This window comes from Pelophylax lessonae (genome assembly GCF_965119305.1).
Source record: "Pelophylax lessonae genome assembly, chromosome: 6".
Taxonomy (NCBI): domain Eukaryota; kingdom Metazoa; phylum Chordata; class Amphibia; order Anura; family Ranidae; genus Pelophylax; species Pelophylax lessonae.
This window is the reverse complement of record NC_138773.1, coordinates 16,411,169-16,432,026: the sequence shown is the minus strand read 5'-3', so window position 1 is coordinate 16,432,026 and position 20,858 is coordinate 16,411,169. Positions and strand designations below refer to the sequence as shown.

The following is a 20,858-nucleotide window of genomic DNA, read 5'->3' as shown; positions in this document are numbered from 1 at the left end:
ATACGGTATAACTGAAATTCAGCTCAGTATATAAAGTGTTCACCATAAAAATCTTTTTACTTTCATCAGTACAATATATGCTTCTTTTATGATTCTTACCTTATAGCCATCAGCATTTTCTTCATTAATAAATTTACCATAACTTAAAGATAATATTTTTTTAAACACATCTTCCCGGTGAGCATCTATTGTACAATAATAATGAATCCACAGAAAATAAACCTGTAGAGAAATAAAATGTTTACTCATGAGTCAGAGATACGTAGACGACGTATGACTTTACATGGAAGGTTCTTACTTGGGACTTCTTTTCCTCTAGCAATGTATAAACCTCAGACAGGAGCTGTGTGTCATTGTAGTCCACCATAGAGCCAACTGTATGAACCCAAATGATGGACTCAGCTGGGGAAATCTCCAGGGCTCTCTTCAGCCCATAGAGGAGGGACTGATTGCAGTTTGATATATGCTTATCGTAAAAGTCATAAGCAGAAGGGTCTTCATTGGATGATCTTGTTATACTTTGTCTGAATTTACTCTCATCGTTGGTGATAGTTTCGTTCGTTTCTAGGAATAAAACATTCTTAATTGAAAATAAGAGACTTAAGGCTTAAGGTGATAGTAAAGGTTAATACTAACTATTCTTAAAAGTGTCCCCCCCCCCCCTCCTACTTATTCTGCTTACCCTGTATAAAAAGATATGTGCACTTACCTATTGGTAATTCGCTCTGGTCCAGTCATGTGATCCTGCAGCTCTTGCTTCCCTGTGTAAGAGAGCACTCAACAATGGCTGTGAATTCCCAGAGCCATGAGGTCACCCATGGGCTCTCATGGCCCAGCAATTGTTTGCCCTCCCTCCTCTCCCCTGCAGCAGATGCTCATTGACACAAGGGAGCTGGGGCTGCAGGATAATGTAATTGGACTGGAGAAAATTAAAAATAGGTAAGCACATAGAATTTTTTTTTTCTACAGGGTATGCAGGATTGGTAGCAGGAGCGAATAGGGACCTTTTAAGAATAGTTGGTATTTGCCATATCTTCCACTTTAGGCTTCATGGACATGGCTATACAGGGGAAGTAAAGCATGCAGAGCCTGTGTAATGACATTCCTGGGACCAGCTGTGGCTATAAACAGCAACCCATTAAGGTGCATTTGAAGGGGAGGTTGTACGTGGTTGTGCACAGTGTGCATGCACTTTATGAAACCCCTGGTACACATCTGCATTCAGTGATAATGTCTATTTTACCTCAACGGGCGGCTGTATGCAGAAGCAGCAGCAGGTCCCGGGAATGCTATTACACAGGCTCTGCACACTGTATGGCTCCAGTACTACTGTGTGCATGAGGCCTAAAACAAAATGTTGAACACTAATAGTAGCATAATAAACATTAAAAGATAAAAACCACCCATCAAAGTCTTGATGTACTTGGCTTAACAATGTAGTTTGTTAATACCAGCTCTGCTCAGAAAAAGACTGCACATAAAGAACCCAATCAGTGGCGGAACTACCGGGGTTGCAGCAGTCGCCCCTGGAGTTCCGCCACTGTGGGGGGGGGGGTGGGGTTGGCATGTTCCCCCATTGTGGGGGGGTTCCCCCCAAAGGGGCCGCCCGCCCGCCACTTCTAGTTAAAGGCGTTGGGTCGGGGGACAGTACATTGAGCACTCTACACTGTCACTGCCTGCCTATCCCCTGAAGCTCTTCACTCTGCAAGGAGACCCCATGTCCGGAGAGGCATCACTGGAGGCATGCAGGCAGAGACACACTGAGCAAAGAGAAAGAGAGGGAATCGACTGACACTGAGAGTAGGTGAGTGCCAATGTGTTACTGATCCCATCCCTCCCATCAGGCAGTGGTGATGGGGGGATAGAGATAACATCAGTGGCTGTGGGGGGATAGAGATGACATCAGTGGTAGTGGTGGGGATACGGATGACATCAGTGGTAGTGGACTGATGTCATCCCCATCCCACCACTGCCATTGATATCATTCCTATCCCCTCCGCTAATGTCATCCCTATCCCTGTCACTGATGTCATCCCTATTATCCCTCCCACTGATGTCATCCCTATCCCCGCCACTAATGTCACTCCTATCCTCGCCACTGCCCCTGATGTCATCCCTATCCCCACCACTGCCCTTGATGTTATCCCTATCCCCATCACTGCCCCTAATGTCATCCCTATCTCCACCTATGCCACTGATATCATCCCTATCACTACCACTGGATGTCATCCCTATCCCACTGCTGCCACTGAAGTCATCCTTATTCCTGCCACTGATGTCATCCCTATCCCGCCACTGCCACTGATGTAATCCCTATCCCCGCCACTGCCCTTGATGTCATCCCTATCCCCGCCACTGCCCTGATGTTATCCCTATCCCCGCCACTGCCACTGATGGCATCCCTATCCCCACCACTGTCCCTGATGTCATCCTTATCCCCATCACTGCCCCTAATGTGATTCCTATCTCCACCACTGCCCCTAATGTCATCCCTATCTCCACCTATGCCACTGATATCATCCCTTTCCCTACCACTGATGCCATCCCTATCCCACCACTGCCCCTGAAGTCATCCTTATTCTTGCCACTGCCACTGATGTCATCCCTATCCCCGCCACTGCCACTGATGTCATCCCTATCCCCGCCACTGCCCCTGATGTTACCCCTACCTCCACCACTGCCCCTGATGTTTCCCCTATCTCCACCACTGCCCCTGATGTCATCCCTATCTCAACCACTGCCACTGATGTCATCCCTATTCCCACCACTGCCACTGATCCCCCCCCCCACCGCTGCCACTGATCCATAGGGGGGCCCATCACGGTTTCTTGCACCAGGGCCCTGAAGGTTCTGGTTATGCCTCTGATCTCAATCCTATACATTGTCAGGCTAGATCTTTCCATGACTGCTAAAATCATTCAGTGATTTGATTGGCCCAAATAAAGACTTAAAGTGGAATGTTGTAGATTTAATTTACTTAATCACCTAACCCATAGGTGTGCACAACCTTTTGCATTAGGATTTGCAACCAAAAGCTTAAACATACTTGCGTGTTTGTGTAGATGTACAGTGTGTGTGTATATATATATATATATATATATATATATATATATATATATATATAATTTTTTTTTTTTTCATACACACACTCTTATCAATAAATAAGCTGCACCGCATTAGTCTGAAAGCACCCTTATCTCTCTCTCTCTCTATATAATATATATATATATTCACTTTGCCTGTTAGGCGGTCATAATGTTATGGCTAATTGGTGTACAGTGCCAACACTGTCTTCGGCCATACAGCCATAGCACCTGTGATTCACATAGAGGGGAAGGGGAAGGGAAAGGGAAGAGAGCGGGGGAGATGTAAACCTATAGTTTGCTAAAGTGTTGTGTATCATAAAAAATTCTGTAATATAAGTCAGTGCTGAACCAATAAATATCATAAATAACATGATGCACTCCACAACATGTTCTGTGCTATAAACGGCGGCTTCCCCGCACATGCATGAGAGTGACGTGCATGTCCTTCTTAACCAACTGAAGCCATGTGGAGCCTATGTGCCCTGAGCCAGCACTGTATTACAGGGCATTAGGACAGGACCGTGCACTCCTCTCTGCCCTGCACTCTTCAGGAGAAACTTCCATTACTGCCTGTCATTGCAGCTGTATGGGTCCTGCAGGCTCGGCACACTCAAACTTTCCCATAGACAAGGACTGGGTGCACAGGGGCAAGTGCATTGGAATAATCACAGGCTGTGCAATCACAGCACACTTCTTCTAGGGGCTTTCTGGAGCAGCAGATCAGACCTGATGCAAGCCTTTGATTGTCCCTGACAGATAGGGACGGTCACCTGCAGACCTTCACTGTAGGCTTTCCTTTCACTTTGGGCTATGCAGTCCCCTGCAGAAGTGCAAACACACCCATAGCCCATACTCCTTTTTTTTTTTTTTTTTACACAAATCGAGCTTTCTTTTGGTAGTATTTGATCACCAGTGGGTTTTTAGGCCAAAATGTATTCTGCTACATGTATTTGATACAAAAAATCCCAATAAGTGTATAATGGTGTTAGGTATTGGTAATTAATATTGATTCATTAATTCATTGATTATTAATTAATTAATATTGGAGAGAGAGCGATAGAACAAGAGAGATAGAATGAGAGAGAGAGCAAGGGAGTGAATGAGAGAGAGAGAGAACGAGAGAGATAGAATGAGAGAGAGAGAACAAGGGAGTGAATAAGAGAGAGAGAGAGAGAACGAGAGAGATAGAATGAGAGAGAAAACAAAAGAGATAGAACGAGAGAGAGAGAACGAGAGGGATAGAACGAGAGAGATAGAATGAGAGAGAAAGAGAGAGAACAAGGGAGTGAATGAGAGAGAGATAGAATGAGAGAGATAGAATGAGATAGAGAGAAAAAAAGGGAGTGAAAGAGAGAGAGAGAGATAACAAGAGAGAGATAGAATGAGAGAGAGAGAACGAGAGAGATAGAATGAGAGAGAAAACAAGAGAGATAGAATGAGAGAGAGAGAACGTGACAGATAGAATGAGAGAAAGATAGAATGAGAGAGAAAGAGAGAGAACAAGGGAGTGAATGAGAGAGAGATAGAATGAGATAGAGAGAAAACAAGGGAGTGAATGAGAGAGAGAAAAAGGGAGTGAAAGAGAGAGAGAGATAACGAGAGAGATAGAATGAGAGAGAAAACAAGAGAGATAGAATGAGAGAGAGAGAACGAGAGAGAGAGAATGGGAGAGAGAGAGAGAATAAGAGGGATAGAATAAGAGAGAGAGAGAACAAGAGAGTGAAGGAGAGAGAGAACAAGGGAGTGAATGAGAGAGAGAGAGAACAAGAGAGTGAAGGAGAGAGAGAGAGATAACGAGAGAGAGATAACGAGAGAGATAGAATGAGAGAGAGAGAGAGAACGAGAGAGATAGAATGAGAGAGAGAGAGAACGAGAGAGATAGAATGAGAGAGAGAGAACGAGAGAGATAGAATGAGAGAGAAAGAGAGAGAACAAGGGAGTGAATGAGAGAGAGATAGAATGAGAGAGATAGAATGAGAGATATAGAATGAGATAGAGAGAAAACAAGGGAGTGAATGAGAGAGAGAAAAAGAGAGTGAAAGAGAGAGAGAGAGATAACGAGAGAGATAGAATGAGAGAGAAAACAAGAGAGATAGAATGAGAGAGAGATAGAACGAGAGAGAGAGAACGAGAGAGAGAGAACGAGAGAGATAGAACGAGAGAGATAGAACGAGAGAGAGAGATAGAACGAGAGAGATAGAACGAGAGAGATAGAACGAGAGAGATAGAATGAGAGAGATAGAACGAGAGAGATAGAATGAGAGAGATAGAGATAGAACAAGGGAGTGAATGAGAGAGAGAGATAGAATGAGAGAGATAGAATGAGATAGAGAGAAAAAAAGGGAGTGAAAGAGAGAGAGAGATAACGAGAGAGATAGAATGAGAGAGAGAGAGAACGAGAGAGATAGAATGAGAGAGAAAACAAGAGAGATAGAATGAGAGAGAGAGAACGAGACAGATAGAATGAGAGAGAGAGAACGAGAGAGATAGAATGAGAGAGAGAGAACGAGAGAGATAGAATGAGAGAGAAAGAGAGAGAACAAGGGAGTGAATGAGAGAGAGATAGAATGAGAGAGATAGAATGAGAGATATAGAATGAGATAGAGAGAAAACAAGGAAGTGAATGAGAGAGAGAAAAAGAGAGTGAAAGAGAGAGAGAGATAACGAGAGAGATAGAATGAGAGAGAAAACAAGAGAGATAGAATGAGAGAGAGATAGAACGAGAGAGAGAGAACGAGAGAGATAGAACGAGAGAGATAGAATGAGAGAGATAGAATGAGAGAGATAGAATGAGAGAGATAGAGAGAGAACAAGGGAGTGAATGAGAGAGAGATAGAATGAGAGAGATAGAATGAGATAGAGAGAAAAAAAGGGAGTGAAAGAGAGAGAGAGAGATAACGAGAGAGATAGAATGAGAGAGAGAGAGAACGAGACAGATAGAATGAGAGAGAGATAGAATGAGAGAGAAAGAGAGAGAACAAGGGAGTGAATGAGAGAGAGAGAAAAAGGGAGTGAAAGAGAGAGAGAGATAACGAGAGAGATAGAATGAGAGAGAAAACAAGAGAGATAGAATGAGAGAGAGAGAACGAGAGAGAGAGAATGGGAGAGAGAGAGAATAAGAGGGATAGAATAAGAGAGAGAGAGAACAAGAGAGTGAAGGAGAGAGAGAGAGAGAGATAGAGAGAGAGAACAAGAGAGATAGAATGAGAGAGAGAGATAGAGAGAGAGATATAGAGAGAGATAGAATGAGATATTAGTGTAATACATGAAGGGTGCAATCATATAACAACATAAGGAGTTGTAATAGGCCCAATTGAACAGTGCCGACAGTCCAATATCAAGTGATACGTGTATCTTTGTATCGGTCACCAAAGTGTATTAATTCCAATGTTGGTAGACAACCACCATGAACGACCTTAAGCCGATCACCAAACAAGTGATATCCACCACCGCGAATAGTAAATATGTCTAGAAAGAATGGACTCACTTGGCGTCAAACACGCTAGCAGGGATATATGTCTCCAAAGGAATGATCCATTGGGTGGCCCCAGGAATCTCCCGATGCAGGACAATGACTAAGAATCCACTCTATGAATTAGGTCATATGGTCCAGACATCCAAGAAAAACAAAAACGTTGCTACAAAGTGTAAAAACTGCAAAGTAACTCATTTATTTAAAAAGTACAGTGGAAAGTACACTTACATTCCATCAGAAGTTTCAGCACATAACAATACAATCAATTGATCTATAAACTATTTGCAATGGCCATGATCCTGCTGTTGTTTATAGATCAATTGATTTTTTTGTTATGCGCTATAATTTCTTTTTTTTTTTTCCAACAATAATTTCTGATGGAATGAAAGTGTTCTGTAGTTTTTAAATAAATGTGTTACTTTGCTTTGCTTAGTTTTACACTATGTGGCGACATTTTTCTTCTTGAATGTCTGGACCATATGACCTAATTGAGAGTGAGTGAATTCTAAAGGGCCATACACACTATAAGATTTTCTGAAGACTTTTTCCTTCAGATTTACCTTTTCTATGTAGTGCAAGGGCCTGCCAGATTGCATACAAATGTAAAGTGTTTAGGTTTGACCTCATATTATCTGGTTTTGGTAAATCTAAAGGAAAAAGTCTTCAGAAAATCTTATAGTGTGTATGGCCCATTAGTTATAGTCCTGCAGTGGGAAATTCCTGGGGAGCCCAATGGATTTCTGAGTCCATGCTTTCTGATAGGCGTATTTACTATTCTCGTTGGTGGATATCACTTGTTTGATGATTGGCTTAAGGTTGTATGTTTTGCTTGTCTAGCTACATTGGAATTATTACACTTTGGTGACTGATACAAATATAAGCGTGTCACTAGATATTGGACTGTTTGCACTGTTCAATTAGGATTATTACAACCCTTTATGTTGTTATATGCATGTTGCACCCTTTATGTATTACATCAGTGTCACTTGTTTGGCGATGCACCTTTCTGCTTTGTAAGATGTATATCTTTTTATAGATACTGATATGTTGCACTTATCTTGATGTATATGAGTCACATGTCGTTCTTGATTTCATGCATATGGTTTCAGGCATGTCCAACCTGCGGCCCGGGGGCCGCATGCGGCCCAGAGCCCCAGGCAATGCGGCCCACTGCCCCCCTGACAATTTTATTTTTTTTTGATGGGGAAGAAGGAAGTTGGGTCAGGGACACGGCCACAGCGGCTTCCAACTAACTGTAGGCAGAGGCTGCCTCGGAAGGGATCATCCTCTAGTTGTGTTAAATTAGTGCTGGGGGGGCGGCAGTGTGGGAAGGGCGCGGCAGCGTTTTATTACTTATATACCTTAACTATAGTATATATTTCATATGCGGCCCGAGAAAATTTCTCTACACTCAATGTGGCCCAGAGAAGTCAAAAGGTTAGACACCTATGGTTTACACCATTCTTTAAGGTATATGCACATAGCACTTTTACTAATACGGTTTGTGTTTTATGATCACACTTGGTATAAGTAGGGAGTTCTTTTCATTGAATCACTGTCACAATAGCGCAGCACTTTATTACACAGATGTTATTAGGTTGAATTAATTTCCCCATTGCCAACTAAAGTTGTTTGTTGGACATCACAAATACAAATTAAAGCAATGGTTTCAAGTTCAACCCCAAAATAATTCTATTGGAATAGCCAAATATAGAGTAAAGTGATTGCAAGTCAAACTGATAAAATGAAATACCTCCCAGGTGCTTCTAATACTGAACTGATTACCCAAACAGTATAAATAAAAATAAATCAATAAATCAATAGTACTGTGCTCCTATGATCTTATAAAGGTAAAAATATAAGGCCCCTTTCACACATACAATCCGTTCAGTTCATCAGTTCAGTCACGTCAAATGTATCAGTTTTTCATCCGTTTTTCATCCGTTTTGCATCAGTTTTTCATCCGTTTTTCATCCGTTTTTTGTCAGTTGTCATCCGTTTTTCGTCAGTTGTTATCCGTTTTTCATCCGTTTTTCATCAGTTGTTATCCGTTTTTCATCCGTTTTTCATCCGTTTTCATCAGTTGACATCAGTTTTTCATCCGTTGTCATCAGTTGACATCAGTTTTTCATCCGTTGTCATCCGTTTTTCGTCCGATCCGTTTTTTTGACGGATGAAAAATAGGGCATTCATCCGTTCAAAAAAACGGACATTGACGGAAGTGGATGAAAACGGATGTTAACTGATGATCATCAGTTGTCATCCGTTTTTACATAGAGATGCATTGATGTCCGTTTTTCATCCGTCAACGGATGGATGAAAAACGGACAAATGGACAGCATGTGTGAAAGGGGCCTAAAGGTGCTCCAATTATTCTAGTTTCCACAAAAGATAAATATCAATATAAATAAATGTAAGTATAAATTAATAAATACTATATAAATAGGTAAAGGTGCTCCAGTGTTTTTGGTAAACAAATATATAAAGTGCTGGACATGTCTTTTATAGCAAGGATATTTTTATACCTGAATAAAGTGCAATATATTTAAATCTGTGCAAATAATCAATAGATAAATCTAATTCATGACCTAAATAAATATTCAACAGACACAAAAAAGTGCAAACAATTGTGCTGAGTGTCCAAAAAAAAAAAAAAATCCAAAATAGAATGGCTCTTCTAAGTATATTTCCTCCAGTATTGAAGTCCTTTATATCAGTGGTCCTCAACTCCGGTCCTCAGGGCCCACTAACAGGCCAGATTTTAATGCCTCGCACACATGCACCGATTGTTGGCCGACCGATCGGCCATCTTTTGTCCAGTGTTGTTGTGTAGAGATGTACCGAACTGTTCGCCGGCGGACAGTTCCCGGCGAACATCTCTTGTTCGCGTCCACCGCTGCGGGCGAACATATGCGATGTTCGGTCCGCCCCCTATAATACATCATTGAGGCAAACTTTGACCCTGAACTTCACAGTCAGCAGACACATTCCAGCCAATCAGCATACCTCCCTCCCACACCCTCCCACCTCCTATAAATAAGCAAGGGCAGCATCCATCTTAGATCATTCTGAAGCAGTGTGTGTAGTGAGAGCAGGGAAAGTGCTGCTGCTGCTGTTAATAGCTAGGGACAGTTGTTAGTCAGTGTTCTTGGTCCACTCCTGCTGTAAGGACAGCATCCTGACAGCACCCCAAAAAGCCCTTCTTAGGGCTGGTATTTGAGTTTTTTTTTTTTTTTTTTATATATATATATATCTATCTATTGTACACTGCAGTTGCCTGCCCGCTGTGTGTGAGAGGCCACAGACCCACCACAGACTGTACTGTGTGCACACCACACTCATTCCAGGTGGCACAGGCACAGTACCTTGCATTTTAAAACATTTTTTTTTTCCTCTGTCATAATTGCAGTGAGTGTCAGGTCCACAGAGTGTACTGTGCCCACCGCAGTGCCCACCACTGATATATATATGGTGGCACAGCATCTTGTTGCAAATTGAAAAAAATATATATTTTTTATAATTGCAGTTGCCTGGGCTGCCAGTGACTGTCAGGTCCACAGAGTGTACTGTGCCCACTGCAGTGCCACTGCCCACCCACCACTGATATATACGGTGGCACAGCAGCTTGCAAATTAAAAAAATATATATTTTTTATTATTGCAGTTGCCTGGGATGCCAGTGACTGTCAGGTCCACAGAGTGTACTGTGCCCACTGCAGTGCCACTGCCCACCCACCACTGATATATACGGTGGCACAGCAGCTTGCAAATTACAAATATATATTTGTTTTTATAATTGCAGTTGCCTGGGCTGCCAGTGACTGTCAGGTCCACAGAGTGTACTGTACCCACTGCCCAACACTCCTATAGGGTGGCACAGCACCTTGCACTCATAGTACCACAAATCTAAAACAAAATGACAGGCAGAGGCAGGCCACCCCGCAAGGGCCGTCGTGGTCATGGTGCTGTGATTTCCTTTGGCCCTAGAATAATGCCCAGTGTTCAGACGCCACAGACCCTGAATTCAAAAAATTCTGAGGACATAGTTGACTGGCTTACACAGGACATCCAATCATCTACAGCTTCCGCTCGGAACCTTAATGCACCATCCTCCTCCAGCTCAGCTTCGGGCACCTCTCAATTTACCAATCGCCCGCCCGCCGGCACCACCACCAACACTAGCACCACAGCCGCTTCACTTGATCCGTCAGAGGAGTTATTTACACATGAGTTGGAAGAAATAAGTGATGCGCAACCATTAGTGCCAGAGGATGTAGATAACGGGGATATGTCTCAGTCAGACAGCATTATACACATGGACGTACATTGTGATGATGATGATGATGATGTTGTACCTGCTGCTGCTGCCTTTGCTGAGTTGTCAAGTGAAGCGGCTGATGATGACGATGTGTCCGTGGATGTCACCTGGGTGCCTGCTCGAAGAGCAGAAGAAGAGGGGGAAAGTTCAGATGGGGAGACAGAGAGGAGGAGGAGATGAGTTGGAAGCAGGGGGAGATCATCGCAAGGAGCTAGTGGCGCAGTCAGACAGCATGTAGATTCGGCACCCGGGGTCAGCCAGACAGCACGCCAATCAATGCAAGCTGTTGCCACCACCAGAATGCCGTCATTGCAAAGCTCAGCAGTGTGGCATTTTTTTGTGTGTCTGCCTCTGATATCAGCGATGCCATTTGTAACCTGTGCCAAAAGAAACTGAGTCATGAGAAGTCCAACACCCACCTAGGTACAACTGCTTTGCGAAGGCACATGATCTCACATCACAACGCCTATGAGATCAACACATGAGTAAAAGCAGCACACAAACTGAAAGCCACCATCCTCCTCCTGGTCCAGCATCTTCAGCCACGTCAACCACTGCTGTCCTCCTTGCCCCCTATCAACAACCCGCCCCTCCGCCTCTCACCTTCAGCAGTTCCTGCTCATCTGCCCACAGTCAGGTGTCTGTCAAGGAAATGTTTGAGCATAAGAAGCCAATCTCACAGAGTCACCCCCTTGCCCGGCGTCTGACAGCTGGCTTGTCGGAACTCTTAGCCCGCCAGCTTTTACCATACAAGCTGGTGAAGTCTGAGGCCTTCAAAAAATTTGTCGCTATTGGGACACCGCAGTGGAAGGTACCCGGCCGAAATTATTTTTAACAAAAGGCAATCCCCAACCTGTACTCTATTGTGGAAAATGAAGTCATGTCATGTCTGGCACACAGTGTTGGGGCAAGGGTCCATCTGACCACTGATAGCTGGTCTGCAAAGCACGGTCAGGGCAGGTATATAACTTACACTGCGCATTGGGTAAACCTGCTGGCGGCTGCCAAGCATGGAATGCGTGGCTCTGCTGCAGAGGAGTTGGTGACACTGCCACGACTTGCAGGCAGGCCTGCTGCCACCTCCTCTACTCCTCCTACTCCATCCTCTCTGCTAACCTCCTCGGCTGAGTCCTCTTCTGCTGTTGCGTCTTGCTCCACACCAACTGCACCCCCCCCCAGCTCCCCAGGGGCTATTCCACATGCCGGATACGACAGTGTCACGCTGTCTTGGGGTTGACTTGCCTGAAAGCAGAGAGTCACACTGGACCAGCACTACTGTACTCCCTGAATGCACAGGTGGATCAGTGGCTGACCCCGCACCAACTGGAGATCGGCAAAGTGGTGTGTGACAACGGAAGCAATTTGTTGGCGGCATTGAATCTGGGCAAGTTGACACATGTGCCGTGCATGGCACATGTGTTGAATCTGATTGTAGAAGGCTTTGTGCAGAAGTAAACAGGCTTACAGGACGTCCCCAAGCAGGCCAGGAAGGTGTGTGGCCATTTCAGGCGTTCCTACATGGCCATGGCGCACTTTTCAGATATTCAGCGGTGAAACAACATGCCAGTGAGGCGCTTAATTTACGACAGCCCGACACATTGGAATTCAACACTGCTAATGTTCGACCGCCTGCTCCAACAAGAAAAAGCGGTCAATGAGTATTTGTATGACCGGGGTGCTAGGACAGCCTCTGCGGAGCTGGGTATTTTTTGCCACGTTACAGGACACTCATGCGCAATGCCTGTAGGCTCATGCGTCCTTTTGAGGAGGTGACAAATCTAGTCAGTCGCACCGAAGGCACCATCATCATCCCATATGTTTTCTTCCTGGAGCGTGCCCTGCGAAGAGTGCTGGATCAGGCCGTAGATGAGCGTGAAGAGGAAGAGGAAGAGTTGTGGTCACCATCACCACCAGAAAGAGCCTTACCATCGCTTGCTGGACCTGCGGCAACACTGGAAGAGGAGTCTGAGGAAGAGGAGTCAGAGGAGGAATGTGGCTTTGAGGAGGAGGAACACCAACCACAGCAGGCATCCCAGGGTGCTCGTTGTCACCTATCTGGTACCCGTGGTGTTGTACGTGGCTGGGGGGAAGAACACACCTTCAATGACATCAGTGAGGACGAGGAATTGGACATGAGTAGCTCGGCATCCAACCTTGTGCAAATGGGGTCTTTCATGCTGTCATGCCTGTTGAGGGACCCTCGTATAAAAAGGCTGAAGGAAAACGACCTGTACTGGGTGGCCACACTACTAGACCCCCGGTATAAGCAGAAAGTGTCTAATATGTTACCGAATTACCAGCAGTCGCAAAGGATGCAGCAGCTACAAAATAAGTTGAAAAGTATGCTTTACACAGCGTATAAGGGTGATGTCACAGCACAACGGGAATCCAACAGGGGAAGAGGTGAAAGTAATCCTCCTCCTACCACAACCACGCCGACAAGGACAGGACGCTTTACAGACGTCTTGTTGATGGAGGACATGCGGAGCTTTTTTAGTCTTACGCATCGCCACAGCCCTTCGGGGTCCACCCTTAGAGAACGACTCGACCGACAGGTAGCAGACTACCTTGCCTTAACTGCAGATATCGACACTCTGAGGAGCGATGAACCCCTTGACTACTGGGTGTGCAGGCTTGACCTGTGGCCTGAGCTATCCCAATTTGCCATTGAACTTCTGGCCTGCCCCGCTTCAAGTGTCCTGTCAGAAAGGACCTTCAGCGCAGCAGGAGGTATTGTCACTGAGAAGAGAAGTCGCCTAGGTCAAAAAAGTCTAGATTACCTCACCTTTATTAAGATGAATGAGGCATGGATCCCGAAGGGACTGACAGTGGGGGATGCATTTGACTAAAAAAGGCCTGATGAGATGCCTTGGGCTAAAAATGGTCCACACGCTGCTGTATTTAATCTCTGCATGCCGGATGACTTACGTGACATCCCCGCCACCAACTACAGTTCAAGCCGCAATGTTTTAGTGCACTTTCTGCCTTGAAAACCTCAATTTTTCCGGCCGCTGCTACAGCAGCGGCTGCAACAATACCTGCTTTTTCATGCATGTGTACATGCCTAATTTTTCTGGTCTCTGGTGCTACACTGTGGCTACAAAAAAACAAAAAAAAGGCACATACATGTGTCAATTCCCCTTCGTGATCGTTACCTTGTTGTGGTGAAGGGGCTTGCGTATCACAATGAAGCGATCACCTCTAGGAGTGTGTTGGCACACCCCAGATGATAAGGTCGTTGCTTCATTGTGAACAGACCAAAAGCGATCCGCGGGATAATTTTTCATAGAAAAACATTAATTTTCTTTAATTTAAAAAAAAGAGGACAGCCTCTGCGGAGCTGGGTATTTTTTGGCCGCGTTACTGAATGCTCATGCACAATGGCTGTAGGCTCATGCGTCCTTTTGCGGAGGTGACAAACCTGGTCAGTCAAACCCAAGGCAACATCATCGACCTCATCCCATATGCATTTTTTCTGGAGCATGCCCTGCGAAGAGTATTGGATCAGGCCGTAGATGAGCATGAAGAGGAAGAGTTGTGGTCCCCATCACCACCAGAAGCAGCCTTGTCGTTTGCTGGACCTGTGGCAACGCAGAGAGAGGAGTCTGAAGAAGAGAAGTCAGAGGAGGAAGGTGGCTTTGAGGAGGTGGAAGACCAACCACAGCAGGCGTGCCAGGGGGCTTGTTGTCACCTTTCGGGGACCCTTGGTGTTGTACGTGGCTGGGTGGAGGAAGAGACCTTCAATGATGTCAGTGAGGACAAGGAACGGGACATGGCTGATGCAAATGGGGAGTTTGCGGTTGTGCAAATGGACGGACTGACTGACTGTTAAATGGGGAGTTTGGTCTGTCAGAGTTTGGTCTGTCACTGTGAAGCGGGCGTAACCCTTACACTACCTGATTGATACAACATCATACCTGATCGTATTCACACACTGGATGTTTTAAAGCACGTTATTCCAAACAATTTAGGAATGATAGGTGATTTATGCCCTTTATGGTTTTAAACCCGACTCTACATCAACTACGTAATTTTCCATGGGAGTTTTGCCATGGATCCCCCTCCAGCATGCCACAGTCCAGGTGTTAGTCCCCTTGAAACAACTTTTCCATCACTATTGTGGCCAATAAGAGTCCCTGTGGGTTTTAAAATTCGCCTGCCTATTGAACTCTATGGCGGTTCGCCCGGTTCGGCGGTTCGCGAACATTTGCCGATGTTCGCGAACGGTAAATTTTAGGTACGCGACATCACTATTGTTGTGTTGGTTGAAATGTGCTCTAGACTGCACACAAATTTTTTCAGCCAACAACAACCAACTTCAGAAGTGATGTCATGTGATGGTTTACTTTCCGTGTGTTTTTTCTTCTCTGAGCATGCCCAGTCTTGCTCATCTGATTTTTGTCTGCCGAAATCTGTACTGACTGACGAACAATCAGCCGTTCTGTTGACGGCCAACTAAAATTTTATAGCATGCACACCAGATATAGTTCGGCCGAAAAGTCGCAGTCGGTTGTCGGAAGCATCATACTAACAAGCCGACAATCGGCCGATCGGATGTTGGCCGAAAATTCACGGCCAACAATCATTGCGTGTGTACCAGGCTTTAGTATTACCTTGGGGAGATGCAGACTAGAGTACTGCAATCACTGAGCAGCAAATTATATCACCTGGGATGTATTTCAGTTATCTTGCAAACCTGGCCTGTTAGTGGGCCCTGAGGACCAGGGTTGAGGACCACTGCTTTATATAATATATTGAAAAATCCAACACCAGAAAATTCAAGTGATTGGGGTGCTCTTCCTTGGTGACACCTATGGGTGTACTTACTGCTCAGCTCCATCCATAATCAACAATGCCTGTGGGTGTTAGGAATTGAATGGCTTGCAATCCTCCTGTGTGTGCTCTGTTTTTCTTTCCACAAAGTATTTTAGAGAAATAGGGAACTTTTGACCTTTACAGCTTTAGACTTTGGGCGATTCTAATGTCTCCAGATCATGAGTAAAGAAAAGGGCAATCATAGTGTAGTATATCACAATCTTTTTTAATAAAAAACATATATATCCACTAACATATTAGTAAGGCTTTTCTAAGCAGTCTGCCTGACGACGCCATACTAGCGAAATGCATCGTGGTCCCTGCTAAACCCGGAAGTCCGGAGAAAGACTGACGTCCCCTCCACCCTAACATTGGAACGCACGCCAGACCGCTGCCACGCTACAAGGGAAGCTAAAGCGAGCAACAGGAAGCTGCAGATCCTGTGCTCCCAACCCTAATAAGATCCTATAGCAACCAATGTCCATTGCCCTGTGCCAGGCGGGCACAACAATATGTAAGCAGCCAATTTTTATAATTTATTTTATTTCATAATAAAACAGTATTACACTATCTTTTGGCTTTACATTTGTCTCCCTGCATATGGGCTATATACTCATCTACATGAAAAAACAATTGGAGGAGTGAGGAGGAGAAATTTACCTTTATGTTATCCTTTGATACCAAACATATAATTAATGAGGAATGAAGGAGTCCTACTGGTCTGATCCACCTATATAATAGGATTAAAGGCGTTTGAGGTCTTCTGGTAAGAGGCATTGATTACCACCTTTTCTCACTGGAGCACCTGATCCATAGGAAATTAACCCCTGCACCATTTTTTGCATGAACTTTTTGGATCACAGTTCACCATTTTAGCACTATTGAAGCATTCTTTTTTATTTATTTATTTATCATTGGAGTGTTGTTTTTATCATTTATTCACGGACCATTGTATTTATATTTAAGTTATTAAAATCTTCTAAAGTTTCAAGATGCACAGCACTATTGAAAAATACCTGTATGAATTATATTTATTTTTTATATAGAATTTGTTTGCACTATCTAGCACTTTAAGCAATCATATTGAAAGAATGATTATTTATTAACTGCACTGCTGTAATACTGAGAAAAGTATATATGTTTAATTAGTACCTATTTCATAGGTAACATTCTCAGCAATTTTGCACAGAAAAGCTAGCACTTTAATTTGGGTTATGATAATGTTGTGTTTTCATTATGTTTTCCATTGTTTTTAACCACTTGCCGACCGCCGCACGACTATTTACTGCGGCGGTCAGCCCCTCACAGGCAGAGCGACGCAGTACTACGTCGCTAGCCTGTGAGGGTCTAGGGAGCGAGCGTCCCCCGGAGGCACGCTCCCGCTCCCGAGTGGTCACGGACGCCCCCCCCCCCACGCGTGTGACCGGCGGACCCGATGTCCGCCGGTCACTCGGCGATCATCGGTGGAGAGGGAGAAAGGCAGGCGGCTGATGTAAACAAGCCGCCTGTCATTCTCCCCTGTGTATGAATGGTGATCATACGGTTCTATTATGTAGGACCGTTGATCACTGTTCATACACCTCAAGCCACAGCCAATCACAGTTAGAATCACGCCCCTAGGGACACACATAGCCCCTCCCTCTCAAAAAAAGTTAACCCCTTCACTACCAGTGTAATTTTACAGTAACAGTGCATATGTATAGCACTGATTACTGTAGTAATGTCACTGGTAACCCCAAAAGTGTAAAAAATGTCAGTCAAGGGTCCGATCTGTCCCCTGCAATGTCGCAGTACCGCAAAAAAAATCGCAGATTGCCGCCATTACGCGTTAAAAAAAAAAACAACAAAAATGACAAAAATCTTTCCCTTTGTTAGTAAACGCGATAACTTTTGCGCAAACCAATCAAAATACGCTTTTTGCGATTTTTTTTTTACCAAACATATGTAGCATAAAACAAATTGGCCGAAAATGTTAAAAAAAATAGATTTTTACATTTTTTTGGGGGGAATTTCATATAAAAAAATGTGAAAAATATTGCTATTTTTGCACAATTGACACTTTTTTTTTGTTTATAGCGCATGATCAAAAAATCGCACAGGTGATCAAATACCACCAAAAGAAAGCTCCGTTTGTGGGAAAAAAAGGACGTCAAATTTGTTTGAGCACAGCGTCGCACGACCGCGTAATTGTCCGTTAAAGTCACGCAGTGCCGAATCGCAAAATAGGCCCTGGTCAGGAAGGGGGTAAAATCTTCCGGGGCTTATGTGGTTAAGGGGGATATGTAAACCCCCAGGTTTATAGCTTTTAATATTTGTACAATAAAGATTTCTTTTTATCAATGACTGTGTACTTGACAAAGCTATACATTAGCGAAACATGTAGTTGTGGCAACAGGAGGCTCCATAGAAGCTACCGCATTACTCTCTCCGTCCCACCCGGCTTCCTGTTTATCCTCGTGGGTAACTTCCGGCCCCTCTTGGTGACGTCATCTGAGCGCGACTTCCGGTCTTCACAGAAGACACAGTGGCAGTCTAACGCATTGGCCCCGGTTCCAGGAAGCGGCCACACACTGGACCGTGCGAGCCCTCACAATTAGAGGTCAGCAAATTCCATCAGAGAGTACCCTACTTTCCTCTCATTTGGGGTCTTGAGGTACTGAAATCCCATGACTTCCACCAGGGATTCCTACAGCACCCTGAGGAGATACAGAGGCTTCAAGGTCCGGTTGGAAAGTATGCCAATCGTTTTATTTTACCTTGTATGTGCATATTACATTTTTAAGACTTTACATGAGAACATTTTTTGGGGTGTTTTATTCCATTTCTTGCACGCCAGAGCGCCATCCTTTTTTCTGTTGAACTTTTCCATACACCCTCCCATGTTAAGGATTGGGCGACCAACGGTGCAGTTGATGTACTGTTATACTAGTCCGCAGCCCTTGGGGCCAGGATATCACAGGAATATTGCATCCAGGAATAGCGCCTGAACCTTTTTTGTGTTCAAATGGAGAAGACGACTCTTCCTAACTGAGCACAGACATCAATAGAAACGTACTAAAAAATAATCAAAACAACATATATTCTACTCACAAGAGTACGCTATATACAAGCGATAAAGAGAGAATCTCTTCAGCCAAGGGATTCTCTCTTTATCGCTTGTATATAGCGTACTCTTGTGAGTAGAATATATGTTTTTTTTTTTATTTTTTAATAAATATCTTACGTTATTGCACTAGGTCGTTGCGCCCTTCTCTTGTTTTTTTGCTTTCAGCTTGTGTGGATACCCATCATCCCGAGAGGGCAGCAAGACCTTTTGATGCCTATGATACAGCCAATGCCTCTCTGGCCTACATGCACCTTTTGAGCGCAGGGGATATATACTTGTCTTTTCAACAATAGAAACTGACAGGGGGTCTAATTCCTCTCCACTCCATCCAAAATGTAAAAAAAAGTTTTGCCTTTAGTTGCACTTTAACCGCTTGCCGATCGTTTACTGTACATATATATATATTTGCACAGGATCATGTATTGGTACGTGTTTTTGACTTTGGAGTCTGATGCGCGCACGTGCACCACCGCCAATCTGCTCCTGCTGTGATTGGATACAGCAGGAGCCAATCATCGGGTCCGATGACATTTTTTAAGCACTGATCACTATATTGGTGTCACTGGTCCCCAAAAAGTGTTAAAAGAGTCATTTAGTGTCCGAGTTGTGTGCTACAGTGTCACAGTCCTGCTATGAGTTGCTGATCACTAGGGATGATCGAACTTTTGAAAAGTTCGGTTCGACCAGAACACCCGAACTTCACGAAAGTTCGGCCCGGATTTCAGAACCCCATTGAAATCAATGGGACCCGAACTTCGGTAATCAAAAAACACCATTTTTAAGCCCTAAAACCCAAAAAAATGCCCCTAAAAAGTGCCTAGGGTTCTGGGTCATGCCCCATTAACTATTAATCACACAAAAAAAAGTTCTTAAAAATTGTCATTTTTGATAAAAAAGCCAATTATTGAAAAATTAAAAAAAAAAAAAAAAAAAAGAGATTTTTTTGATTTTTACTTTGGATTTAGTATCTGGGGGGTCTAAAAGGTGTGCATGTGAAGTTTCAGCTCTGTAGCATGTCCAGAACCATGAAAAAAAAAAAGATAATTTTTCAGTAGAACAGGGATGTGGGTCGGGAGCCTCCTTTAACTTTAACACCTATATGATCTTTTTTTCTGGTTCTGGACATGCTACAGAGCTGAAACTTCACAGGTACACCTTTTAGACCCCCCAGACACAAAATCACACAAAAAAAGTTCTTAAAAATTGTCATTTTTGATAAAAAAGCCAATTATTGAAAAATTAAAAAAAAAAAAAAAAAAAGAGATTTTTTGATTTTTACTTTGGATTTAGTGTCTGGGGGGTCTAAAGGGTGTGCATGTGAAGTTTCAGGTCTGTAGCATGTCCAGAACCAGAAAAAAAAAGATCGTTTGTATTAGAAAACTTTAAGCACAGGAATATGGCTTCTCTGCTGTAACACCTTGCCGGTTTAATAGAAGGCATTTTTTTGGGTTCTTTGCAGTCAGGAAAAACATCTGAACTTGTGTATAGTGGTACTGTGCACAAGTTCTGATGTTTTGCCTGCCTCCAAAATTCCCCAAAAAATGCCAGCAAAAACACACCTGGGCATTTTTTTTTTTGACGCTAGCGTTTTTTTTTGGCATTTTTTGGGGTTCTTTTGAGGCAGGCAAAACATCTGAACATGTGTATAGGGGGTATATATAGACATATATGTCTGAATATATACCCCTAGACATATATAGGTGTGATAGTAGCAGAAATAAATGCTTGCGCTAATGAAATCATTTACAGTAATATATTTCTGCTACTATCACACCTATATATGTCTAGGGGTATATATTCAGACATATATGCCTATATATACCCCCTATACACATGTTCAGATGTTTTGCCTGCCTCAAAAGAACCCCAAAAAATGCCAAAAAAAACGCTAGCGTCAAAAAAAAAAATGCCCAGGTGTGTTTTTGCTGGCATTTTTTGGGGATTTTGGAGGCAGGCAAAACATCAGAACTTGTGCACAGTACCACTATACACAAGTTCAGATGTTTTTCCTGACTGCAAAGAACCCAAAAAAATGCCTGCTATTAAACCGGCAAGGTGT

At 43.7% G+C, this 20,858-nt stretch overlaps 1 protein-coding gene across 1 annotated transcript in view; it reads right to left on the bottom strand.

Annotated features, from left to right (window-relative positions):
• Window positions 1-241: 241 nt before the first annotated feature.
• Window positions 242-20,858, bottom strand: part of LOC309558454 (uncharacterized protein) — a gene marked incomplete at its 3' end in the record, with an annotated part of 200,033 nt that continues 179,416 nt past the window's right edge. The window contains exon 5 of the mRNA XM_082261526.1: window positions 242-564. Coding sequence (XP_082117652.1) covers window positions 242-564 — 323 coding nt within the window. The remainder of the gene's footprint in view (window positions 565-20,858) is intronic.